The sequence below is a fragment of the Neolamprologus brichardi genome, chromosome 4, assembly GCF_056152115.1.
Source record: "Neolamprologus brichardi isolate AB-2024 chromosome 4, ASM5615211v1, whole genome shotgun sequence".
NCBI classification, from domain to species: Eukaryota; Metazoa; Chordata; class Actinopteri; order Cichliformes; family Cichlidae; genus Neolamprologus; species Neolamprologus brichardi.
Genome location: NC_142107.1, coordinates 14,947,956 through 14,973,639, shown reverse-complemented (window position 1 = coordinate 14,973,639; position 25,684 = coordinate 14,947,956). Strand labels below are relative to the sequence as shown.

General features: G+C 40.4%; 4 protein-coding genes across 5 annotated transcripts in view; 3 read left to right on the top strand and 1 right to left on the bottom strand.

Annotated features, from left to right (window-relative positions):
* Positions 1 to 11,229, top strand: part of notch3 (notch receptor 3) — a 28,065-nt gene extending 16,836 nt beyond the window's left edge. Inside the window, exons 11-33 of the mRNA XM_087839884.1 lie at positions 159 to 392; positions 660 to 770; positions 860 to 1,052; positions 1,238 to 1,383; positions 1,609 to 1,842; positions 1,937 to 2,089; positions 2,217 to 2,445; positions 2,574 to 2,775; positions 2,883 to 3,039; positions 3,134 to 3,318; positions 3,424 to 3,556; positions 4,186 to 4,443; positions 4,554 to 4,666; positions 4,775 to 5,304; positions 5,399 to 5,713; positions 5,804 to 5,943; positions 6,028 to 6,247; positions 6,400 to 6,490; positions 6,631 to 6,799; positions 6,935 to 7,239; positions 7,368 to 7,515; positions 7,620 to 7,717; positions 7,818 to 11,229. Of these exons, the coding sequence (XP_087696010.1) occupies positions 159 to 392; positions 660 to 770; positions 860 to 1,052; positions 1,238 to 1,383; positions 1,609 to 1,842; positions 1,937 to 2,089; positions 2,217 to 2,445; positions 2,574 to 2,775; positions 2,883 to 3,039; positions 3,134 to 3,318; positions 3,424 to 3,556; positions 4,186 to 4,443; positions 4,554 to 4,666; positions 4,775 to 5,304; positions 5,399 to 5,713; positions 5,804 to 5,943; positions 6,028 to 6,247; positions 6,400 to 6,490; positions 6,631 to 6,799; positions 6,935 to 7,239; positions 7,368 to 7,515; positions 7,620 to 7,717; positions 7,818 to 9,308 (5,855 nt within the window). The 3' untranslated portion in view covers positions 9,309 to 11,229. The remainder of the gene's footprint in view (positions 1 to 158; positions 393 to 659; positions 771 to 859; positions 1,053 to 1,237; positions 1,384 to 1,608; positions 1,843 to 1,936; positions 2,090 to 2,216; positions 2,446 to 2,573; positions 2,776 to 2,882; positions 3,040 to 3,133; positions 3,319 to 3,423; positions 3,557 to 4,185; positions 4,444 to 4,553; positions 4,667 to 4,774; positions 5,305 to 5,398; positions 5,714 to 5,803; positions 5,944 to 6,027; positions 6,248 to 6,399; positions 6,491 to 6,630; positions 6,800 to 6,934; positions 7,240 to 7,367; positions 7,516 to 7,619; positions 7,718 to 7,817) is intronic.
* Positions 11,230 to 11,622: 393 nt separating this feature from the next.
* LOC102798162 (retinol dehydrogenase 8) lies at positions 11,623 to 14,484 on the bottom strand. Its single transcript, XM_006798107.3, has 7 exons — positions 14,360 to 14,484; positions 13,467 to 13,602; positions 13,212 to 13,373; positions 12,933 to 13,112; positions 12,747 to 12,840; positions 12,398 to 12,581; positions 11,623 to 12,299 (listed from the first exon to the last, which is right to left on the bottom strand). The coding sequence occupies exons 2-7, from the start codon at positions 13,561 to 13,563 to the stop codon at positions 12,090 to 12,092; spliced, it is 927 nt and encodes a 308-aa protein (XP_006798170.1). The 5' UTR covers positions 13,564 to 13,602; positions 14,360 to 14,484; the 3' UTR covers positions 11,623 to 12,089.
* A 4,344-nt stretch (positions 14,485 to 18,828) lies between these two features.
* Positions 18,829 to 20,512, top strand: soul5 (heme-binding protein soul5). Its single transcript, XM_006798106.3, has 7 exons — positions 18,829 to 18,909; positions 19,016 to 19,075; positions 19,199 to 19,280; positions 19,360 to 19,480; positions 19,759 to 19,895; positions 19,981 to 20,144; positions 20,301 to 20,512. Coding segments are annotated over exons 1-7 (660 nt in total). The 5' UTR covers positions 18,829 to 18,907; the 3' UTR covers positions 20,395 to 20,512.
* A 1,389-nt stretch (positions 20,513 to 21,901) lies between these two features.
* nr5a5 (nuclear receptor subfamily 5, group A, member 5) lies at positions 21,902 to 25,613 on the top strand. Of its 2 annotated transcripts, XM_006798105.3 has the most exons (7): positions 21,902 to 22,122; positions 22,878 to 22,993; positions 23,269 to 23,410; positions 23,672 to 24,414; positions 24,590 to 24,709; positions 24,804 to 24,951; positions 25,042 to 25,613. In XM_006798105.3, exons 1-7 carry the CDS (start codon positions 22,023 to 22,025, stop codon positions 25,287 to 25,289), a joined length of 1,617 nt encoding a protein of 538 aa, XP_006798168.2. In that variant the 5' UTR covers positions 21,902 to 22,022; the 3' UTR covers positions 25,290 to 25,613. The 2 variants fall into 2 exon arrangements, with proteins under 2 accessions (XP_006798168.2, XP_087696470.1); XM_087840344.1 differs by having other exon boundaries at positions 24,804 to 25,613.
* The last annotated feature ends 71 nt before the right edge of the window (positions 25,614 to 25,684 follow it).

Here is a 25,684-nt window from a genome sequence, read left to right as displayed (position 1 = left end):
CACACACACACACACACACACACACACACACACACACACACACACACACACACACACACATATGTATATATATAAAAGCACTTCTTATTCTTAATTCTTAATGTACTTTTTAATTCAGAATATTAATTTATTCTTAATGAATTTTTTCCCCTCTATAGGTTATGAGGGCACACTTTGTGAAAGTAACATCAACAACTGTCAGCCCGACCCATGTCACCATGGTACCTGCATTGATGGCATTGCCAGCTACACCTGTAACTGTGAACCTGGTTACACAGGGTATCGCTGTGAGAATCAATTAAATGAGTGCCACAGCAACCCTTGTCAGAATGGGGGCAAGTGTATGGACCAGGTCAACAAGTACATCTGCCAGTGCCAACATGGAACCTCGGGTAAGAGAAAAATCCCACAACATATCACGTACTTGTACTTTGTTAACTCAAGCCATTGATTTATTCCCTTTATTAATGCCGTTGATCTTCAACATAACAATAATGCTGTGACAATATATAAAATGCTATAGAATTAGACTCTTTATTATACTTTATCATAAAGAATGTATATAGAATTTTGTTCTGAAATGTAATGAAAGATTTTCTGCATTGTTAAAATTGTTATAATGTCTACAGTCTTAATATAAAAGTTCTTTTTGCACCCAGGTACAAATTGCGAGATAAACTTTGATGACTGTGCCAGCAACCCATGTGACTATGGCATCTGCAAAGATGGCATTAATCGCTATGACTGTGTTTGCAAACCTGGCTTCACTGGTAAGGTCTTGTGAAAATAACAGAGTGAATAAATCCTCACTGAAAATGTTGACAAAGAACTCTAATTATGTATAACATTTCTCTTGCAGGTCCCAAATGTAATGTGGAAATAGATGAGTGTGCATCTAGCCCCTGCAGGAATGGAGGAAAATGTATAGATGAAGAGAATGGATTTCACTGCCTGTGTCCTGATGGCTTTAAGCCTCCTTACTGCTACTCTCAGGTGGATGAGTGTGGCAGCGGCCCATGCGTCCATGGCTCGTGCAGGGACGACATTAATGGGTATATACATTTAACAGCTTTTTTAAACTTTAAAGTGATTCAGATGGGCACATAGGAAACATAATCTTGAAATGGGCTCCATCCAAGACTGTGGTTAATCCTATAACTTATACATCAGGTCAATGTTATTTCATTCTTACAAACTGAACGTTTTTGGCTTATGAACTGTTCTCTGGTATTTCCAGTTACCGCTGTGACTGTGAGCCGGGATGGGTGGGAAAGAACTGTGACCTGGATAGGAACGACTGTCTTCCAAGTCCCTGCCAGAATGCTGGCACATGCATTGATCAACTCAATGGTTTCACCTGCAAGTGTCGCCAAGGCTTCAGAGGTGAGAGGGCATCAAAGTAGCCAAACACACCATCAACCTTGAAATGTTCAGTAGAAAGAGCAGAATACACATGTATAGCACATGCAGCAGAGAAGAAATAGCTAAACATATCTGATGTCCTCCATGAATTTTCATCTTAGGCTATGGCAATTGTCTACCTCCCCCTAGTGGTACATAAAAATACGCTAATCCATACATATATTTGTCTCCTTTTTCCTTTCACAGGTAACCTCTGCCAGGTGAACATCAATGAATGTGAGTCCAGTCCCTGTCTGAACAAGGGCACTTGTGTAGATGGCGTGGCAAGTTTCACTTGCCTGTGTGAGCTTCCTTACAGTGGACCCACTTGTGCTGAAGTCCTTACTCCTTGCTCTCCTAATCCCTGTGCCAATCATGCTGCCTGCATCCACACACCAGATTACATGGGTTATCAATGCAAATGCCCACCAGGGTGGCAAGGTTCGCAAATTTTGTATTCAGTCATCTCAGTGCTTAGCATAGATAGTCTAATTGGAAGCTTACAGCTATATCTTGTGAAACTCTTCCTTTACAGGTCAGTTGTGTAACAGAGATGTGAATGAATGTATCTCAAACCCCTGCAAAAACCGTGGGACTTGCGCTAACACGCTCGGAGGGTTTGTGTGCTCTTGCAGAGCAGGATATACTGGGCTAACCTGTGAAACAGACATCAATGACTGTTCACCTAGTGAGTTGCTGTTTACACTTACAGTTATCATATAATTATTAAATGACCGTTACTAATAAATAAAATGCCAAATTCATGTGCAGGTACTGTATTTGCCCAAAGCTGTTTTCTTCTCTTTTGCTTTTAGATCCCTGCCTAAGTGGAGGTTCCTGTACAGATGGTGTGGACTTCTTCCACTGTAGCTGTCTGCCAGGCTTTACAGGGTCTCATTGTTCTGTAGAGATCAATGAATGCCAAAGTTCCCCTTGCAAAAATGGAGGCACTTGCACAGATTATGTTAACTCCTACACCTGTACCTGTATGCCTGGGTTTACTGGCATCCACTGCGAAACAAACATCCCTGATTGTACTGAAAGGTGTGTATCTGGAGCTATATCATCTACTCAAAAAAACAATCTAGCTTTACAATACAACATAAAGTGAATATAAAATAAATTTTTAGGTAAAATGAAGCATAAGCTTACATTTTCACACATGTCCACAGCTCTTGCTTCAATGGGGGGACATGCACAGATAAAATCAATGGATATTCCTGTACTTGTCGCTCTGGCTTCACCGGGTCCCACTGCCAGTATGAAGTCAATGAGTGTGACTCCCAGCCCTGCCTCAATGGAGGCATTTGTCAGGATGCCCTGGAGTCATTCCGTTGCTCCTGCCCCAAGGGCTATACTGGCAACCGTTGTCAGGTACAAATATTTAAATGCACCCCTGAAATTTCACGTTTAGGACTTTAATCGTCATACACAAATAAAACAAATAAATTCTAAATTCAGTCACTCTCTTCCTTACATAGACGCCAGTTGATTGGTGCAGGCGCGCATCTCCATGTCATAATGGAGGACGCTGCCGTCAAAAGGATGCCTCATTCATCTGTGAATGTACTGATGGCTGGTCTGGCCGTTACTGTGACATCCCTAGAGTCTCCTGTGAAGCAGCTGCCCGCCAAAGAGGTATTTTAATGTTGGGTACAATTTGATGTAACCTCTGTCTGCGTTTGTGACTAAGTTACTGATGTAAACTTTGCTCACAAATCTATGTTATTAGGGCTCCAGACGGATGAACTATGCCACCATGGTGGTCACTGTGTTAATACCGGGAATACTCACTATTGCAAATGTCCTAATGACTACACTGGAAGCTATTGCGAAAATCAAGTGGATCATTGTGAAGACAAACCTTGTCGCAATGGCGCCACCTGCAGGGGATATGTGGGAGGATACCAGTGTGATGTAAGTTGCTTTGTTTTAACATGTTCTTTTCCTTTTAATTGTCAGATTTCAAAACAGTCTGGGTTTCTTTTTTGCTTTCAAAAATTAATTGGTGTGTCATTACAGTGTATGCCAGGTTATACCGGAAAGGACTGCGAGATAGAAATCAACGAGTGCCAGTCTCATCCCTGCCAGAATGGAGGCACTTGCATTGATTTGGTGGGACACTATATCTGCTCCTGTCCCCCTGGCACCCTGGGTATGTAAGCACGTATAAAACAAAACCCTATGCTTACTAGTGAATACTTTGGTGGCAGATTTATTTTCTTATGTATGGATCACTTTGGTAATAGCAATATCACTTTCTCACTTAGTTGTATGCATGTATAATGTTATCACAATTAATTGGGCCTCATGTTTATTGCACCTTCACAGAGGGCCTATTATAGAGTAGAAGGCATCCAGGTGCTGCATGTTAAAGGGTTATAATTCTCCTTATCTTGGGAAGCAGATTTGGGATGTAAATCTTTAGGTAGCAGCTGAGTACATAGCAAAGTCGTAGTTTCCATGTTAGGGGGAAGGTTTTCAAGGATGAGCTGAGCTGAAAGAAAATAGACTCACATGATGTGTGGAGGAATTTTCTTTGTCGGTGAGTTTGGTCAAGTCATATAAGACATGAGCGAACCACGCCCATCTGCTTAGGTGTTTGACTGGAACGTGTTTCTCCATATTGCAATATGTTATTAAACCCACTTCAAATAATGCTCGCCGGTGTTTGCAGTTTATTTTTAAAAACTTCCACGACAATACACTTACATAACCGTACATGACAACAAAATAAATATCTCATGTATACGAAGAGTTTATAATTACCCTGTCCTTTTAAAGGTGTTCTCTGTGAGATCAACGAAGATGACTGTGCTCCACACCCGAGGCTACGTAATGCTCCTCCTAAGTGCCTAAACAATGGCACCTGTGTAGACAGAGTAGGTGGATATCGCTGCAACTGTCCCCCTGGTTTCACAGGAGAAAGATGTGAAGGAGACATAAATGAGTGTCTCTCTCAGCCCTGCATCCCTTCCAACAGTCTTGATTGCATACAGTTGCCCAATGACTACCAATGTGTCTGCAAGCCCGGCTTCACAGGTTAGACACCTACGAACAATTCCCATTCTCCATGAACGTTCATCGTGCTTTTTTGTTGTTGTTGTTGTTGACCAAATGCAGAACTTTACTAACTATACCTTGTTTTTTAGGTCGGAGGTGTCAGAGCAGGTTCAGTGTGTGTGAGTCTCAGCCTTGTCAGAATGGAGGAGTCTGTTCAATAACTAGCAGCTCTTCTCAGGGATACACCTGCACATGCCAACTTGTAAGTGTAAATATGAAAAGCTTGTAATTTGGCCTCCTGGTTTTTAAATCACAGCATTCTTGATTTAAAGGTTCATATATCAACCTCCAAAAATTATGTCTCTCTTAGGGTTATGCAGGGCCTAATTGTGAAAGAAGCATGTCCTGTCGGGAGCTATCCTGCTACAACGGAGGTAGATGTTCACATACCCTAAGAGGGGCTCGTTGCACATGTCTACCAGGTTATGGTGGACCCCAGTGTCAGGATCGCAGCAATGATGGGTGCTCAGCCATGCCCTGCCGCAATGGAGGACTATGCACTGAAGAGACCAGCTTCCCATATTTCAACTGTCAGTGTATCAGTGGATGGAAGGGCAAACGATGTGAGCAGCGCAGCAGAACCACTGACCCTCCAGTCCCCTCATGCCCTCTGGCAGACTGTGCTGCCAAAGCTACAGATGGTTTTTGTGACAAACAATGTAATTCATTACCTTGTCACTGGGACGGCGGTGACTGCTCTCTAGCGATGAAGCCCTGGGATAAATGTGGAGACCCACACTGCTGGCGTGTCTTCAACAATAGCCAGTGTGACGAGTCCTGTAACAACGCTGACTGTCTGTATGACAACTTTGGCTGCAAAACTAAGGAGAACGTTTGCAAGTGAGTTAAAATTTTCAGTTTAAAGGATACTTGCCAGTATTTACAGAACTGAGAAAATTTAACGTCCTTAATCTTCTGTTTATATCATCTCCAGTCCAATATATGAAGCCTATTGCATCGACCACTATGCTGATGGAAAATGTGACCAGGGCTGCAACACAGAAGAGTGTGGTTGGGACGGCCTGGACTGTGCAACGAAAATTGCAGAAAAACTTGCTGAGAACGTCTTGGTTTTGGTTGTTCTAATGCCTCCAGAGGAGCTTCTTCGCACCGGGACAGTTTTTCTGCAGAAATTAAGTGCTATCCTACGCACTTCAGTCCGTTTCCGGCTAGACAGCAATGGAAAAGCTATGATCCAACCCTACACCCGCGAAAGTGCACGCATGAAGCGGGAGCTGGAAGTCATTGGGTCAGTCAGGCATACACTAAAATAAAAGCCTAAGCCTTTCCTGTAGATTGTACATTGCACTAAACTCTTGCTTCTCTGCTGTTTCTGTAGCTCGATAGTCTATGTAGAAATAGACAACCGCTTATGCACGGAGGACTGCTTCTTTACAGCTGACAGTGCTGCAGAGTACCTTGGAGCTCTGTCAGCAGTAGAAGGGCTCCAGTTCCCCTACCCCCTTAAAGAAGTCCGTGGTGAGTAGGGATACTTATTATGCACAAATGAACTACAACTAATAAGTTGCAAATGTGTAATTATGTCTTTCCTTCTCCCCACAGGTGTAAAAATCAATGGCCCCCCTCAACCCCCCTTCTATCTGATGGTGGTGGGGATAGCTTCTGTTTTTCTTTTAGTCATCCTTATCATAGGTATGCTGATTGCTCGCAGAAAAAGAGAGCACAGCACCCTGTGGTTCCCTGAAGGCTTCTTCCTCAAGAAGGAGCCCAGCAGCAACAAAAACCGCAGAGAACCTGTGGGCCAGGATGCTCTGGGAATGAAGTAAGTTATGATAAGTGCCTTGAGGCAAGTATTGTTGTATTTTGGGAGTATATAATAAAAATTGAATTTAATTGAATTGAATTGAAGTGCTTTCATTTTTTAATTAAATATTTACCCCTCTTGGATTTACATTGTTATTCATCTGCCAACAGGCACATGCCAAAAACTGTGGAAGAATCTCTCCTTGGAGATCATAGTGACCAGTGGATAGATACAGACTGCCCAGAACCAAAAAGGCTCAAGGTCAGTTTTGCAAGTGTTTTGCAGTTTACATAAACAGAAGCACAAGAGTGTGTATGTGTGTCTGTGTGTGTCTGTTTTTAAGCCACTTGCATTTAAAATGTTTTCTGTCTCTTTTTTTTTATCTTTTCCTGTAATTTCAGGTTGAGGAGCCAAGTATGCTTTCAGATGCTGAAGATACAGTGGACTGCAGACAGTGGACACAGCATCACCTTGCAGCTGCAGATATCCGTGTGCCTCCCACCATGCCCCTCACTCCACCCCAAGGAGAATTTGAAAGTGACTGCATGGATGTTAATGTCCGAGGCCCAGGTTGGTAGTGATATCAAGTAAAGTTTTCAAATTGAAACTGTCATTTGCAAATACCTTTTATACTTTCCTCTTACAGTATAATTCAGCAACCAAATAGACATAAACTCACGCACGCCTGTTTTCATCTCCTAACAGATGGTTTTACACCTCTGATGCTGGCATCATTCTGTGGAGGTGGCTTAGAGTCTGAGGTAGCAGACGAGGAGGAGAATGAAGAGTGTTCTGCCAACATCATCTCTGACCTAATCTACCAGGGTGCATCCCTTGCAGCCCAAACAGACCGCACTGGTGAGACAGCCCTTCACCTGGCTGCTCGCTACGCACGTGCTGATGCTGCCAAGAGGCTGCTGGATGCTGGAGCAGATGCCAATGCTCAGGACAACACGGGACGCACCCCACTACATGCTGCTGTAGCTGCAGATGCACAGGGTGTCTTCCAGGTAATCAACACATACTGGTTATTTGATATGCTACATTGGAATGTGATTGGAATACTGTAGCACATTTCTTGCACATTTAAATTGTTTAGAAATTAAAATTTAAAATTTAATCTGTCACACACTTCTAGATTCTGATCAGAAACCGAGCCACGGATCTTGACTCACGTATGTACGACGGATCAACAGCACTAATCTTGGCTGCACGGCTGGCAGTAGAGGGCATGGTAGAGGAGCTCATCACGTGCCATGCAGATGTTAATGCAGTTGATGAGTTGGGTAAGTATGTGCCATTTGTCACACATGTCCTAATGCATGCATTCCTAATTCATTCATTATACTGAAATCATTTCTCTTGATTTGAATTGTTTGTTGTGTCTCAGGTAAATCTGCCTTGCACTGGGCTGCTGCCGTCAATAATGTGGATGCCACTATTGCCTTGCTCAAGAATGGTGCAAACAAAGATATGCAAGATCTTAAGGTATGTCATTCTTCTATATTGTTTTTAAGACACTTTTTCACAACTGCACCTTTATACGTGTTTGTATCTAACAATCTCTGTTAATTTTTTTTTTTTTCAGGAGGAAACCCCACTGTTTCTTGCAGCCCGTGAGGGCAGCTGTCAGGCTGTGAAGGTGTTGCTGGCTCACTTTGCAAACAGAGAAATCACAGACCACATGGACAGGCTGCCAAGAGACATTGCTCAAGAGCGTATGCATCATGACATTGTACAGCTTCTTGATGAATATAACACGGTGAGGAGCCCCCAGGGCCATGGCGGAGCAGGTCACCACCTCACTGGGGGACACACCTTGTCTCCTCTTATGTGCCCTCCCAGCGCTTTTCTACCTAATCTGAAGAACACCCCACAGGGTAAGAAAAACCGTCGGCCTGGAGCCAAAGGTTCTAGCCTGGGAGGCCAGCATGCCGCTAGCCTGAAGGAGTCAGTGAAGGCCCGCAATAAGAAGCTAACCCTGGACATGCAGAGTGCCTTACTGGAGAGCTCAGTTACTCTGTCCCCAGTTGACTCGCTGGACTCACCTCATGGGGGAGCTAGCAATGCTGGCTACATCACCAACCCCACGTCTCCAGTCGCCATGCAGTCACCAGGGCTTTTCCACCCATCAGTGTCTGTGCCAAACACCCCGATGGTACATGGCAGCATGTTAGAGGGAGGTGGCCCCTTTGCAGTGTCTCTAGCCCAACTCAATGATCTAGGAAGTGGAGGAATGTCCTTGCAGGGACGCGTCTCTATGACGTCAGATATCAACCATGGCTATGTGCTGAATTCAAGCCAGATGGGGCTAAATATGGGCATGGTCAGTCCTGTCAGCGTGCCCTTTGATTGGCACAATCGCATGCCCCCTTCATCCCAATGTGGTCAACAGGTAGTGAATATTGTGCAGAGCAGCCAGGCAGGCATGCACCCCCAGAGTCCAGCCATGCAGCAACAGGGCATGCTGATGCACCAACAGCAGATCTACCGTAATCCCATGCTGCAGCCAACACCTGTTACCTCCACACCCACTATAAGCCCTGTAAAGCTGCCTTTGATTGCTGAGCAACAGCAGCAGCAACAGCAGCAACCACAGCAACAGCTCATGAATCACAACATTACCAACCAGCAAAGCATGGCTTCCGCCCCACCAACACCCCAGACATCACAGGCCCCACCAGCCTTCTTCCAGCAGCAGCAGATGCCTCAGCAGTCCTCCCAGCCACAGCCTCCTGCTCAGGTCCCCCAGGCAGCCACATCAGCAGCTCAGCCAGCTCAGGCTCTCCCCTCCCAGCCTAGTGGTAGCATGGCAGGAAAGGAGGATTATCCTACCCCTCCCTCCCAGCACAGCTATTCATCCACAATGGATGCCACACCCAAGCATTACCCTCATTTGCCCAGTGAGCACCCTTACCTGACACCGTCTCCAGAGTCTCCTGAGCACTGGTCCAGTCCTTCTCCTCACTGCGTCTCCGATTGGTCGGATTCCACACCCAGCCCAGCAGTTGCTGTCCCTGCCCAGACCCAAATTACTCAAATTCCAGAGGCCAATGGCAAGATGCAAGTTTTTGCATGAAGATCATATAGCCTCTGCTTGAAAATGGACCAAGGGTGAAAGAATTTGAGGACTGGCTCTTGGGTCTGTCTGTGTTTTTATGTGTCAGCCTGTTTCCAAGATTTTCATTGGATTTGGATTGACTGCTTATCACGAGGATTGTCTGCTGGTCGATTTTGCAGAGAAAAAAAGTAAAGGGATATGTGTGTTGTCTGAAAAAACAGCAGACAATTTAATGAAGTAATTCTGTCACAGATGGACTTGTTTTTTATTATAAAAAAAAGTATATGAAGAAAACCAAGTCTTTCATTTCAAAGACTTGGGACATTCCTAAAAACTAACAAACATTTAAAAGTAGATAAGAGGAAAAGTGAAATGCTGAAGGGAATTCATTTATTTTTATTTATTGTCTTATCTAAACTACTTTTTAGTTCTTTTTCTCTGTCCTAGCTACTCATATAAAGTGTCACCCCAAGATTAAAAACAGATTGAAATGAAAAACAAAAAACAAAAACATTTCAAGAATTGCCCTGCAATTGTGATATCTTCAGCTGATTTGTGGTTTTCCATATTAGTATTATGAACAAGAATGTAGATAAGTGTCTCTAAAGCACTTCAAACGACCAGCCCAATAGGGCAAGTGTGCGTCCGGTACAAAATTATTAAAATGGATATTTATAATATATGGGTGGCATTTAATCCATGGTAATTTTCTTTATCACCTTTCAAAATGAGGTCAGCAGAGTAAAGTTTTAGTTAATGCTTCCATTTGTAGCTTCTTACTGACACTGAAGTGTATGTACTGCCAACCTTGATAGCTTCAGTTTTAAGGCATGTTTATATTCACTTTAAAAGAAATATGTTTCAAACAGAACTGTTTTGCCTATAAAATCAGCCGCTCACTGCCGTTATGTTTTACTTTGCTTTATATTCTGTATATTTTTTTAAACACCATTTCAGATATGCTAAGCTTTGCTTGTATCAGCTGCTATTTTTTTTAGTCTTCCCTGCAAAACATTCCTCCGTGTTGCTGGTCTTATTGAGTCTGGATTCTGCACCACTCAGTGGGATCCAGCACAGAACAGAACACAGACTAGCAGAATTTGTTAAGCTTGTGATGTCCCTGATCAGACTAAATGGACTATTTGCAGCAGTTAAGATCTCGGTGGCACTCTCACCTTGTCTACGGTGACGTAGTGGTCAGCATGAAGGCGTGGCTACTGGGTTGTAACTGCTTATGCCCTGTCACTCCTCAGGGAGGTGTTTTATGGCATGCAGTGGGATAGTGCCCCTGCATCTACAGTAGTATCAGTCCAGGGGCTATGTGGTTGCATCTTAAGATGAATGTTAAAATAGACCCAAGGAAAAAAACACTACCATGTAGTGTTGTTCCCTATAACTTTTTTGCTAAATTCTGAGATGACACTGTCATTTAGCTAACCGAGAGTTGACCAAGTCTTTTATTTCATTGTGACATCCTTAACATTTTGTGGGCATTTCAACATAAAGTCAGATAATAATAGTAGAATTTTACAAAAGTAAGTTTCGCATGTTTATTTTGTGACAACATGAACAGAAATAAGTTGGCCACCACTTTAGTGTGTCATAGACTTATTATATCTTTCATTTATTGTTTATTCTGTTCATTATAGAATCAGCTACTGTTCTGCCAGACCTGAGAAACATGTTCACAGTCCAGTTCACATCTTACTTACAATGAAAACAGTTTTTTGGCTGTTTATTTGTTTATTTTTATATATAACTTGTTTTACAATTTCTCTACCAGGCCGCACTAAGTGTTTTGTACATTTCAATCTCTCAAGTTCTGTTTGTAAATATGTTTGTTCTGGGTAGATCATTGCTTGAGAAATATTGTTTCTAAAATGATTGTTGTGTACTAAAAGGACAAAAATAAAATGTACTTCATTTAGCATTATTTCAAGCTGAGGCTGTGACTGATTTTTTTTTACACGTTAGTTAATAGTTAACATAAATTTAATGTTAATGTACAAATGTCCACTCTTTTTACATTAAAGTTTTAGATACCTCCTGTTCGAGTTGCTATGCTAGACAAACTATGTGATGGCACTGTTACTCAATTATCCCAAACATATTTTCCACATTATGTTCTTTTAAAAAGAAAAAAATTCTGGTTGATGCCTATCAAATAACATATATATGAAAATACTGTTATACAGTGTATGTAAGTGGCCAGCTGATAATGTCTATCAGTTGTCTAACTTTACCTCTAGGATTGCTCAAAATACAATTAGGACTATTCTCAGGAACTTATCGCAGTGGAGGTGAGACCCAAACATTAATTTCAAATGTTAAATCATTGCTCTTTTATTACTTGCATTCACAACATTTATTTTGAGATCCACTCAACTCTTGTATTCTATCTGCAAAAAGGTTCAATCAAAGGCATGTAATTTATATAATCAAGTACATCGTTTTAATAGTTTTGCCTTTAGATTTTGTTAGCATCATAACAGTGAAGTAGTTCTTGTTTTATCTAAAATTAAGAGTATGACAGAAATCTTAGTAGTTAAGTACATAAATATTACACAAATTAGTAATAAACACAACTTTTTCAGTTACTACTGTACTGATAAAATGATAAACACCTTTGCTCAGAAAGAAACTATATATCACCTTACAGTTGGGTGTTTTAAATAAAATAATATAGTATAATATAATAAAATATAATATAATAAAGTCATAGCTATCGCTCTCGAGAATTATCTTCACGTGAATAATACTTCTAAACTGTGCAACAATAGAATCCTCATATTCACAGAATCATTTCTTTCCTGCCCTCCTCTGCAGAAGGCGCAGAAGCCCCAGCGTAGCGCTAAACACGCGGTCATGTTTAAAGATCATCTTGTAGAACGTGTGCAGAGGCAGTCGGCCAGTTGGATCTGCATGCTTCAGGGCAGTCATGGGCATGTACACTTTGTTGGTCTGGTGACGCAGAGGAGGGTCCTTGGCCGTGATCACGTTAACTGTTTGCTGAAAAATAAAAGCAAAAAAATTAAAACATTCATAAGTTTTCACTAAAAAACACGTTATTTTACCGTACCTTTAAAAACACAATTTTAACCACTTGCCTCGGCCACTTCCTCTGGTGTCTGACTTAAAGAAGTAAAGATTTCTTTAGAGTATGGGAGGTAAAGTTCCCTGAATATCCTGGCAGTCTCTTCATCCGTCCCTGATAGATCCATCTTCTCAGCACTTTCGTACATTTTCCTTTCAAACTCCGTCACCACAGGGCCAGGTTCTACTAGAGTTGTCCTTCGAACAAGGATATAAAAAAAAAAATAACATTAAGACCACTGTCCCTTTACACTCATTAAGTTTTTAATATTTTGCCAATGTGGGCTTACTGATAACTCAAGTTTTAGTTGTGGGCTGGCTGCATTTTTTAATGCTGTAGTATGTTTCAGGACATGTAATCACTTGATGTTAAACTTCATTGCTTGCACTGCCAGACTTTCACAAAATCCTTCCACAGCAAATTTGGATGCAGAGTAGACATCGTTGAACAGAAGTCCTGGTTGGAAATATTATGAAAGATGTTAGCTTTTAGTTTTTTCTACATTGTATGCATGTTCTGAAGTTTTTTATCAGCACAAACAAACACACCCTGTAGTCCCATGACACTGCTCATCACCACAATGTGGCCACTCTGTCGCTGCTTCATGTCAGGCAACACCTCTTTCACCAGACGCACCAGGCCAAAGAAATTTGTGTCAAACAGCTCCTTCATTGCATCGATACTCTGGCACTCCAGTGGCCCAATCATGCCAACACCAGCATTGTTTACTGTAACAACAGAATACACTATGCTTTCAAACTGTATACTTGTAAAAAGAAATGTTGAATTCAATTAAAGCTTATCTACAAGATGGAGGAAAAACAAACCAAGAACATCCACCCGTCTGTTCGGCAGGCTGTTAATACATTCTTTGATGGAAGTTTCACAGCAGGCATCCAACTCTTTGATTTCGAGGGTTTTGTTTAAGGAATCGCCTGCTGCTTTCTCCAAGGGTCCCCGTTTCCCAAGATCTCTCATGGTGGCAACCACTGCCTCAGATAGAGAGGGAACACACTGACTGTCAGCAATGATGGTTACTTCTACCACCTACCTGTACTATAAGCAAAGACTGATCAGCTGACCTTTAAACCGCCTCAGTTCATCTTTGGCCAGCCGTGCAGCCACAGCCAAGCCAATGCCAGAAGAACACCCAGTCACCAGCACCCTCCGGGTCGCCATGCTCGTTGATCTTTGACCTAAAGGTTCAGGTGGTCTTGACTGGTCAGTCAAGCAATGTTGAGAAAAGAGAAATATTATTAAAGGAATATTCTTCAGCCAATGTAAAGTCTTTGTAGTAATTACTCTATTGGCATATAGACAGCTTCAAAACCTATATATATATAAAACAGCAAAAACTGATCACACACATCATGCACTGGTTGGCAATTTACTGATTAACTTAAAAAATATTTAACAATAGGTCACTTCTTGTGAGAGGCTATCTGTGTCCATGTGAAGTGATATTAAGACTAGAGTGCCTTTGTTATTTGTTAAAAGATTGCATTGGCCCTAATCTGCTTAATGTGTGCTGGAATGTTTGGCTGCCTTACCAAAGCCCAACACCTTTTTATTCAGAATGTAACCAACAGATATTCACATAAGGACATATTATAAAGAGTTATTTTAAAGAAGCGGTTTTAGGGGGGTTTTTTTGTTAAAGATAGTATTGCTTTGTGGTTATATATTAAGTCTCACGGCATCCCAAGACAAATTTATTGAAATAAAAAAACAATATTTTTTCCGTAACACAGTTAAGTATAATTAGACTATAACATTTCAATGTTAATTAATAAAGTAAACTGTGGTAAAGCAAAGTACTTGGTATACAATTTGTAGTGAGTCAACATAAACTATCACTGCAGAATGAATAGCCTGCAGCAGACACTGTAAATCCCTACAGGACGAGTTAACCACATTCAAGTCGAACCCTAGAGGCATGTAGTTTTGTTTGTAGTTGATATTGTAATATACCAACCTGTGGAGCGAACCGCGCTTTCTTCACAACAGTGGATATGGGAAATAAAGAGACAGTAATAAACTAGTAGCTCGCTCAACTTCGTAGCGCAGCATTCGGAGAGCAGAGACAAGACTGGGACACGGCTACATAAGCCCAGTGATTATCTAAGGTCAGTCAGGCCGACGCAGTACATGGGTGTTGTAGTTTTTTAGCCAACAACAGCTCCGTTGAAAACAGCAGCCACGCCGTGGTTGTTGCTGCTCCTGTAGCAGCCTTATGCCCTTAAAATGTTAATAATTATATAAATGTAAAACGAAATGTTCTAAAAAAAACAAAAAAAACAATGGTTAACAAAGTTTACTGTAAAACGAGATCTAGGTCTCCTGTTGTAGTCCATGGAAAATACCACATTCATACCCTTATTCAAAATGCTGTTGCAGTTCGTCATTGTAACCACTATAGGTCACACTTGTTTTCCTGAAGTCAGGGCTGGAGGTTACATCAACAGGCTTCAGAGGTTACCACTATAATGAAATGGTTACAGTGCGCATTACTGAAAATAGTTCAGCTACTAACTCAAAAAGGTGAAGTAATAATGTGTTAGTGTTACAGGATCTATGAAGTTGCATACTTGGTGTTTTTTCCTTAGTTTCAAATCACTCTTTTCAATGAAGCAGTTTTTCTGAATCTCGTCTAATGTCTGTTTACAGGGAGTGCAGAATTATTAGGCAAATGAGTATTTTGTCCACATCATCCTCTTCATGCATGTTGTCTTACTCCAAGCTGTATAGGCTCGAAAGCCTACTACCAATTAAGCATATTAGGTGATGTGCATCTCTGTAATGAGAAGGGGTGTGGTCTAATGACATCAACACCCTGTATCAGGTGTGTATAATTATTAGGCAACTTCCTTTCCTTTGGCAAAATGGGTCAAAAGAAGGACTTGACAGGCTCAGAAAAGTCAAAAATAGTGAGATATCTTGCAGAGGGATGCAGCAGTCTCAAAATTGCAAAGTTTCTGAAGCGTGATCATCGAACAATCAAGCGTTTCATTCAAAATAGTCAACAGGGTCGCAAGAAGCGTGTGGAAAAACCAAGGCGCAAAATAACTGCCCATGAACTGAGAAAAGTCAAGCGTGCAGCTGCCAAGATGCCACTTGCCACTAGTTTGGCCATATTTCAGAGCTGCAACATCACTGGAGTGCCCAAAAGCACAAGGTGTGCAATACTCAGAGACATGGCCAAGGTAAGAAAGGCTGAAAGACGACCACCACTGAACAAGACACACAAGCTGAAACGTCAAGACTGGGCCAAGAAATATCTCAAGACTGATTTTTCTAAGGTTTTATGGACTGATGAAATGAGAGTAAGTCTTGATGGGCCAGATGGATGGGCCCGTGGCTGGATTGGTAAAGGGCAGAGAGCTCCAGTCCGACTCAGACGCCAGCAAGGTGGAGGTGGAGTACTGGTTTGGGCTGGTATCATCAAAGATGAGCTTGTGGGGCCTTTTCGGGTTGAGGATGGAGTCAAGCTCAACTCCCAGTCCTACTGCCAGTTTCTGGAAGACACCTTCTTCAAGCAGTGGTACAGGAAGAAGTCTGCATCCTTCAAGAAAAACATGATTTTCATGAAGGACAATGCTCCATCACACGCGTCCAAGTACTCCACAGCGTGGCTGGCAAGAAAGGGTATAAAAGAAGAAAAACTAATGACATGGCCTCCTTGTTCACCTGATCTGAACCCCATTGAGAACCTGTGGTCCATCATCAAATGTGAGATTTACAAGGAGGGAAAACAGTACACCTCTCTGAACAGTGTCTGGGAGGCTGTGGTTGCTGCTGCACGCAATGTGCATGGTGAACAGATCACAACACTGACAGAATCCATGGATGGCAGGCTTTTGAGGGTCCTTGCAAAGAAAGGTGGCTATATTGGTCGCTGATTTGTTTTTGTTTTGTTTTTGAATGTCAGAAATGAATATTTGTGAATGTGGAGATGTTATATTGGTTTCACTGGTAAAAATAAATAATTGAAATGGGTATATATTTGTTTTTTGTTAAGTTGCCTAATATTTATGCACAGTAATAGTCACCTGCACACACAGATATCCCCCTAAAATAGCTAAAACTAAAAACAAACTAAAAACTACTTCCAAAAACATTCAGCTTTGATATTAATGAGTTTTTTGGGTTCATTGAGAACATGGTTGTTGTTCAATAATAAAATTATTCCTCAAAAATACAACTTGCCTAATAATTCTGCACTCCCTGTATATTTGAGGTGCAAATGCTGAGAATATCCAATGTACGGATATGAGTATTTGCGTAGAAGGGCTGTGTTTAAAAAAGTTTTCACCCACAGACAAAAACACAGTGTCATGGCAAAGAGAAAATTGTATATCTTTCTGAGTATATACATATATACATACCGTCACAAGAAGTAATGTCGCTGTAAGGTTAATCATTTGTGTTATATTCTAATATTCTGCCCTGGCAGGGGAAACATACCGTTCAGCTGTTGCATAACAATAGAAAATGTGCTCTTAATAAGTGTTTAAAGGGACAGTTTTACAAAGAGAAGTTTTTGGTTTATTTTTTGGTTTGTTTCTTCATTTGTTTGTTTGGGTGGGTGTCTCTCTCTCTGTGTGTGTTGGGGGTAGGACATGTTAGAGTAGTTTACTGCTCTCTGTTGCACATTCTACAACATTTTGAACATCTGCCAGCAAACACTGTTTGTCATCTTATAGTTATATCACAAAATTGATGTTTATAAGGCAATGTTCCATTTCCGAAGCTGAGAAGTTTTAAACTGTTATGATGTGTCAGGGTGTAACTGCATAATTTTTCATTGAATGTGCCTATTTCAAACATTCCTGTCAGTTTAGCATACGTTTATAAGACATTATGTCTATAAATTATAAACTTTGTTATAACTTGTCATGAATGACAAACAAGAAAACCATACACAAGGATTCCTAGAGTTTAGTTTAGTGACTGTTTGTATCTTTCTGTGAAAAGAAAAGGTTACTTGGGGCGAGGTTCACCCTAAAGTTTACATTCACATTTATAAGAGGCAACTATGACAGACAATAACGTGGAAGTGCATGTTTAGAAGTGGAGTCATTTGTTTCAAGTTACATGAATTGGTCGTGAAAAGAATAAAATCATATTCTTTTTTTATAATATTTATAGGGTTCACACTGCTTTGAATGATAGCAATGACTATTTCCTCTTGGGCAAACCAGTCAGCTTGCATGCACATGTAAAAAAAAAAAAAAAAAAACCCAAAAAAACCTTCATGCTCAAATGCTTTAAATATACTCTACACATCTGCAGAACCAGATGGGTCCTTTCAGACTAGAAAAAGGAAGGAAATACCACACTGTGCACTGTGGGCTCACAGCACTATTAAGATGAAAAAGGGTTCAGTTTAGGATTACTACTTCTTGCATGACAGATGTTTATTTGCTTTACAGTTAGAAAGAACAAGGGTTGGATTAAGTATCCCAGTAGCTACATAACAGTCAACCAGCAAGAACTGCAGACTTACAACAACACGACCAACAACTAACTCAATACTCAAGTTTAAGGATTTTCTCTTTTTTTGTATTCTTTTTCTTAACAACAAAAGGACAAACATTTAAATCCAAGTTTCTGTTGTATTCAGGTTGCATGACACCGAATGGGGACAACCCCATTCGGTGTCATGCAACCTGAATAGAAAGAAAGAAGAAATTGGTGTTCTGAGGGTGCAAAACACATATCACGCGATCTGTACCAACAAAAGGTACAATGTGAATTCTCTTGAGACATGAACACTAATATGGTTCATCATTATGTCTCAGGTACTTCCTTGTCTCTGTTTAAATGTGTATACCAGTGCCAGGGGGTAACCTAAGACATTTTTTCACAATTTGAAAGAAAATAATACTGCATGAGAACTATTCATTTTGAATATTTGAGCTAATGCTTCACATAATGTTCAGTCACAATTTGTACCAACTATTGTGGCACTCTTGGGATCCGATTTGTTCAAGTTTGAACCTAATATTAATTCCACTTAATACTAATCATTATTGCAAAGGTAATTTTACTTATATCAAAGTTTAGCCACTGGATCTGAAACTTATTTAATTATCCTTATTTTGTTATATTTTATGTTCCTGATGTTCTGTGTTACAAAACTGTTAACACTAGTCTAATTTACCCTCACCTGATGTTGCATAAAGTTAGTGAAAAATATTAGCTCCACTCTGAGGGCTTATGTTAAATGCTGTACTGTGTTGACTCGCTGGTACAGAATAGTAGAGATAATATTTCATCTCCTAATCATCTGAATTTGATAGATGTTATTGGATGTTATGAAAGAGGTTTCATAACAGCTAAGCAACACATAATTCCTGCCAGATTCTCTTGTTACTGTTTTGTATTCCCTCTGTTACTCCTTTGGGTGTTTTGTGTTCTAGCTTTAGGGAGTGGTCAGTTTTCATAACCAGCTCTTTATAACCAGAGCACTGGACAAGACTGCAGACATTCCATTTTTGAAAGCAGACAACAGTCAGCCACAATGTAAGTACAATTTTAATTTCCAGAAGGTCTTTAAAGCAAATAACCCTATATAATGTAAGAAGTAAATCAAATAGACAAGCAAAGTAACTTTAAATGTGCCTTTCAGGATTTTTGTTTCAGGACTTGTTTGTTTTCTTCTGGTTCTAACAGCTGAAGCCAGAGTTGGGTAAGAGACCTGAATTTGAACTAAAGATAGTGAGCACAGGTTTAGTCAATACCTATCACAGGTAGTTGTTGCTAAGGACTTGTAAAACTGCTTTAAAAAGCATTTTCCTCTGTAACTTCACAGCAACTCCTCTGAGTTAAGCTTCTGCACTGAGACACCAGAGTGCCTGCTGTTCGATTTGATTTGTAAGACCAAGGATTATGAGGTAAAATATTTTTTTCATATTTTAGGTGTAGCAAAGTTATAAAAACACCAGTTAAAATATGTTTGTTCATGTATTTCAGGTGCGTCACTATGACTCTGTGAAATGGGTCTCAACTAATGAGAAATCCTTCTTCCTGGAAATGGCAATACCAGTAGCATTTAATCGACTGTTCAAATACATCAGTGGTGAGAACCAGATGGGTGCGTATGTGTTTATCTAATTGTGTTTCAATACTCTATTAACCCCGTGTATATGAACACAGCTAACAGCTATTTGTAAATGGGGTTTCTTTTCATAAAATACAATATATATATATGGGGGGTTTAAGCCAGTTTTGAACACGTGACACGTCTAAATTTAAAATGGCCTTTGACCAAACATAATTACTGTATTTGGTTATATTCAGGGAGCAGTGGTAGTCTCGTGGTTTTATTGGATATTTTAGTAAAAAAAAAAAAAAAATTCTGTTTGCATCCAGGAAAGAAAATTCAAATGACCAGTCCCGTTGTTGTGAAAATACCAAACAAGAGATTTTGGCAAATGGGCATCTACACAATGAGTTTCCTGCTGCCGTCGGAACATCAGGAAAATCCTCCCAAACCTACTAATTCAGACGTATGTTTTTTAAACTAAAAAAAATTAGTGGCAAATATTTAATAGGAAATTATTTGATGACAGATAGTTTCATCATGATTTGCAGGTGTACATCGCTGACACTCCAGATATGAAAGTGTATGCATCTAGCTACGGAGGATGGATGACGACCTTTTCTGACAGCAGTAATGCTAACGACCTGAGTAAAACTCTTGATTCAGTTAAAGCAAAATACAAAAAAGAACCCCACTGTGCTGTTGGGTACAACAGGTAAAGTAATCGCCATCATTAGAAGAAAAACATGTGAAAGAAAGCATCAAAAACAGCTTCAGTTTAAACTATTTTCTTGATTATTCTAATGTGAATCTGTGTCTGTGTGCGTCCCTGTGTTCCGTGTTTCTCTGTGGTCTGTCATGTTTCTTGCAGTCCAATGAGGATGTTTAACCGCCACAACGAGGTCTGGTTTGCTGTTGAGGACGAGCCGGTGTGTGAAGAAAAAAGCAGTGAGGAAACTGATTAATTGACTCATTGTGAATTGTAAGACCCATGCAAAAATATAAGTTGAATGCACCGTATTCCTGTGGATTAACAGCAGCTTGTCTGTGATTTCCTTCTTTTAATAAAACTTTTAGCATTGACTCTTGATTCTTTCTAATCAATCCACCTCTGTTGATCTTACAACAGCTGCAGTGACAATACTGAATGAAAAAAATAACCCACAAGTATCCAATCCCAGTCGTGTTTAGCAGTACTACTCAATGCCACTAGATGACACTATTAGGCTGCACAACTGCATCCAGAATTCCAAACGCTTCCCAGGGCTTCGGTCTTTGCATATTTTAGCTACTTTTGCAGTACTTTGCATTTAAATGAAGGAAGGAGGACACTGAACAAAGGCTGTGAGCTTAACATGCCACTTAGAAAAGTAAAGAGACCCCTTTTTTCTTTGGAATGTCATAATTTGTTTACTAGTTAATGGGTGCCATGACCACCTGCCCTTGGCTTTGGAATAAAGGTCACGAAAACATTCTAATGCGTTTTACTGCTTTGTAGCCTCTTATCACCTGTAGCATAGTTTAAAATTTTGGATATTACAATTGCCATCTGTAGTTTCTCCTTCTCTGAAAGGATTTTTTCATGTTATACTAAGAATATATAATGTTGCTGTTGTTGGAGATACATTGTTTGCTACTTAATGATCCACTGATGCATACTTTAAAGGAAACACTACTTTATACAAATACAAATACCCCACTACATTCCTGGGATGTCATTCCAGATGTCTGTCAGCTAATTACTTTGACATTACACACTGATTAAATGAAACAACTCTGAGATGGGTTTTAAATAAATAACACTACATAAAGAGGTTAAATGGACCAATAATTACATTTTAAAAGAATACAAAGAAATCATACTACACTAAATTTCTCAATTTACACACTATGACTCTTTGAAAGAGATTGATCATTAGGTTGGTAACCAATTCATCAAACTATCCAAAAGTTAAATAATTCTGTTGATACTCTTTTAAATAAAATATTGCTCATAAAGGCAATAAAGGCATAAATTCCTCCTTATTCTTTAAATTTAGAATACATCTTTGCATAGAATTATCAGTGCATTCTGCTGGTAAAACCTGTGTAATTATATTTCCATGTCACTGCAAATTCATTTTGAGTCTTTTCTATAACACTGACCCTAGCATCAGATCTTCATTCACCCAAACCCTACATTATCAGCTCAGAATTACAAGTATAATGGAGGGAATGACAAATAAAATCAGAATGTCTGTAGTTTGAATAAAGTGATTATGTGTACTAAATGATTCTTATCAGGTGAGCTCAGAGTACCTTAATGATACTGGCGTGATTTCACTACAGGAAGATTCCAGCAGGTGGCTATTTGACTTATCAACCTATGTGGGGTTGATTGGCTTGCTTGCTGACAGACTAGCTGGTAGGAGTGCCAATCAGGAGAGGTTTTATGACACTCACTATAGATCGAAGTCCACATGTAGGCCTTAAACAAGATCAGTCCACAGCCGCTGGTTGGGCCTGCTCACCTGCCACCTGCAGTGTCTGCGGTCTCCTGATCTCTGCTACAATGAAGTTCAACCTGGGCTGAGTCCATGTCCCACTTATCAAAATGGATCTACCAGGTTATCACCTACAGCAGCACCAGCCTCTTGTTCACCACCCTGGTAACTATCCAGAGGATTTGATCGATTTGGAGGGATCATCAACATGTGAGTACTAGATGAAAGTGGCTATGGGTCAATAGTGAACTGGCATGTAGGTGTCAATAGATATATTTTAAAAATGTTTTGTGAAACTACCTGTGTTAAAAAGGTTCATACTTTGAAAGTTGAAGCAGGTTTTAACATTGTCTGTAAATGTATATTATGAAAAACAGTAGTCACTTTCATTTGAAAAAACACATTTAGAGTAACAAAACAAACAAAAAGGTTTTAAAGTGGTTCCCAGAAGATTCCCTTTGGTGATAGAGGAGATAGAGAGAATAGTTCTGGATATTATGTAAGGGTCATATCTGTGATCATAGTCAAGCAAATCAAGCCCAGTGATAAGGTACTGTCTACAGCAAAGCGATGGTCCTGCCCACTGTTCTTTCAGCAGCTGGGCAATAAACCCTGTTAGATGACACTTTTACACTTCAGCAGCACAGCATTCTAGTCTCTTTAGCCACTCAGGATTTACAAAATTCTAACTCATGTCTGATTGCTAATTATCCTCCTGTTTTAGATGACTTGAAATATTATACTTAGCACGGCACACATGATTCCTTGCAACCTTACCAACCTTACTAATTTCCAACATATTATATACATCAAATATTTGATATGAAAAGTGTATTCAGTTTAAGCAGTAGCTTTGCATATCATTGAAACAAAACATTGTTTAAAGAAGAAGAAGAAGAACACCCTCAAAGGGTGAAGTTTGTGTCATAATGTAAATCTTGTCATTAAATATTACTGGTCCTCAGCTCAGGAGCAAAAGACAGAGGCAGAGAGTAGACTGGACTCAGAGGACAGCTGTCCTGTCTGTGGAGACAAAGTGTCAGGATACCACTATGGACTTCTTACCTGTGAGAGCTGCAAGGTAAAAGATAAGGTTTGGGCCGTGCAAAATGTGCATTCTTTTATGCCACCAAAAGTCATCTTAGCTTTGTTAACTGCAAAACCAAAGTGACTTATGAGTCCGCAATAAATAACACATTAATGGTTTTGCAGTAAACACCAGATAGCTATAATCGGGTACTACAGATATATTAAGAGATACATATGTCCCATAGTTCTACGACAATAATGATGCACATGTAGATATCTATGGTTTTGTGGTGTGCATAAAGGTTCCCTCTCTCTCTTTCTTTGCAGGGCTTCTTTAAACGTTCAGTGCAAAACAACAAACATTACACTTGTGCAGAGCAACAGAGGTGCCCCATAAACCTTTCTCAGAGAAAACGTTGCCCATTCTGCCGCTTCCAGAAGTGTTTAGCTGTGGGTATGAAGAAAGAAGGTACACCACATTGCCACCACTTCATTCACAGCTAATTTATAGACCATTCAGTTGCAACAGGCTTTCTCTTTCACTGATACGCAAGGGTTTTTTTTGCCTCCCTTGAGACTTATCTAAGAACTCATAAAGCAGTGCTGACCCAGATTATAAATGATGTAAATGATTGCAAACTCTAAATGGAGTGAGATTGTAATTTTTTTAAGATGATCTTTTACTTATTTTTGTTTATAATTAAATATTTGTTTGATGTTCTCTCATCAGCGGTCAGAGCAGATCGTATGAGAGGAGGCAGGAACAAATTTGGGCCCCTCTACCGCCGGGACAGACAAATGAAACAGCAAAAGGTGTATCACCATTCAAACACTGATCCCTACAGGATTAAGGTAGAAACTGGACAAATACATGGTCCCCACGCTCTAAATGACCTCCAGGTGGTAACCAGCTGCGTCAGTTATCCATTAACTTCTGAAGCTGTTAATCAACCCCACATGTATACTTCTTGCATGGGGCAGTCAAGTGAACCCATGTCTCTGGACTGCACTGTGAACACTCCTCCATCCCTGCCTTACCCTGGACTGTACCACTGCACTTTCCCTGGACACCCTGAGGAGAAGCTGGAAGTGCCTTTTGGCTACAGCCCAGTTCCTGTAAACTATACAGTGCATTCCACCCCAAACAGCTCATTCACACCGAGAAGTACACTAGAATCATCACCCTGTTCAACAAAAAGCTTAACCACTCCTGTATCCCAGGCTCCCACTCAAACACCAACCAGCCCTCTATCATCAGCGCTTACACCTAACTTCTTAAGCCAACTGTTGGAAGGGGAACAGGATGAGAGCCAGCTGAATGCCAAAGTTCTGGCCAGTCTTCAGAGAGAACAGGCCAACCGAGGCAAGCACGACCGTCTGAATACATTCAGCATTATGTGCAAAATGGCTGACCAGACTCTGTTTTGCCTAGTGGAGTGGGCCAGAAACAGTTCCTTCTTTAAGGAGCTGATGGTGAGGAACCATTAACTCATTGGATACACATGAAATTAATAACACTTTTCTAGCGATACAATGATTAATTAGCTGTTAGAGTAGATCTATCCCATTTGTTCCTTAACATGCATGCATCCTTAATGGAGGCCATCCAGTATAATCTTTGCAATTACACGCAAAATCTTTCCAATAGGTGGAAGACCAAATGGTGCTGTTGCAGAGCTGTTGGAGTGAGCTGCTGGTACTAGATCACTTATGTAGACAAGTGACATATGGCAAAGAAGGCTGCATATATCTGGTCACAGGACAACAGGTTTCTACTTTAAAATGCTGCATTCTTACGTTTAGAAATGTTTCAAAGAAATGAAAGTAATAATGAGCACATTCTTTGTCTTATTCTGATGCAGATTGAGGTGTCAACCATCATTTCCCAGGCAGGAGTGACACTGAGTAGCCTGGTATCAAGGACCCAGGACCTAGTATCCAAACTTAAGGCACTCCACTTGGACAGACATGAGTTTGTCTGTCTCAAATACCTGGTGCTATTTAACCCCGGTGAGCAATTTTTCTCGAAGACACATATCCAATGTAGCTTTTGTTCAACGTTAATTATGTTTGTGTTGTGTGGGGTTTTTTCTGCTCTAGATGTGAAGTCAGTGCATAACCGCAGGCAGGTAGAGCAAACTCAAGAGCGAGTCAACAGGGCGCTGATGGAGTACACTCAGCGAAATCATCCAGGACATTGTGATAAGTTTGGCCAGTTGCTTCTTCGGCTGCCTGAAGTTCGCAGCATCAGCTTGCAAATTGAGGACTATTTGTACCAGCGCCATCTTCAAGGAGATTTGCCCTGTAACTCTCTACTTACAGAGATGCTGCACACCAAGCACAGCTGAGAAGATGATATCACTTGTGGTACCAGAGTGGCCACAGTATGCTGCTGTAAAGTTGGTACGTTCTTTTCTGCCTTCTACATCCACCTTTCCACTACTTGTTATGATTGTTCAAAGTAAGGGAAAAGCTATCTATCACAGATCATCAGTGCAAAGAAGTATTTGCGTACCCATGCAATGCTTTGGCCAAGTCTACTGCCTGCAGTGTTACCACAGCCAAATTGCTCATCAGTTTCTTTAACAGTATTCTTGAGAAATGTGAGAACCAAGCACTAACGTGTTGCTTTTAGTAATCAGGAAGAGCTTAACTGTCTAAAGAGGAAAGAAAAATGCATCAATAAAGTTTTCCATTTTTACAGAAGTCTTGATGTGTACTTAAGAGGAAAATTATGACATAG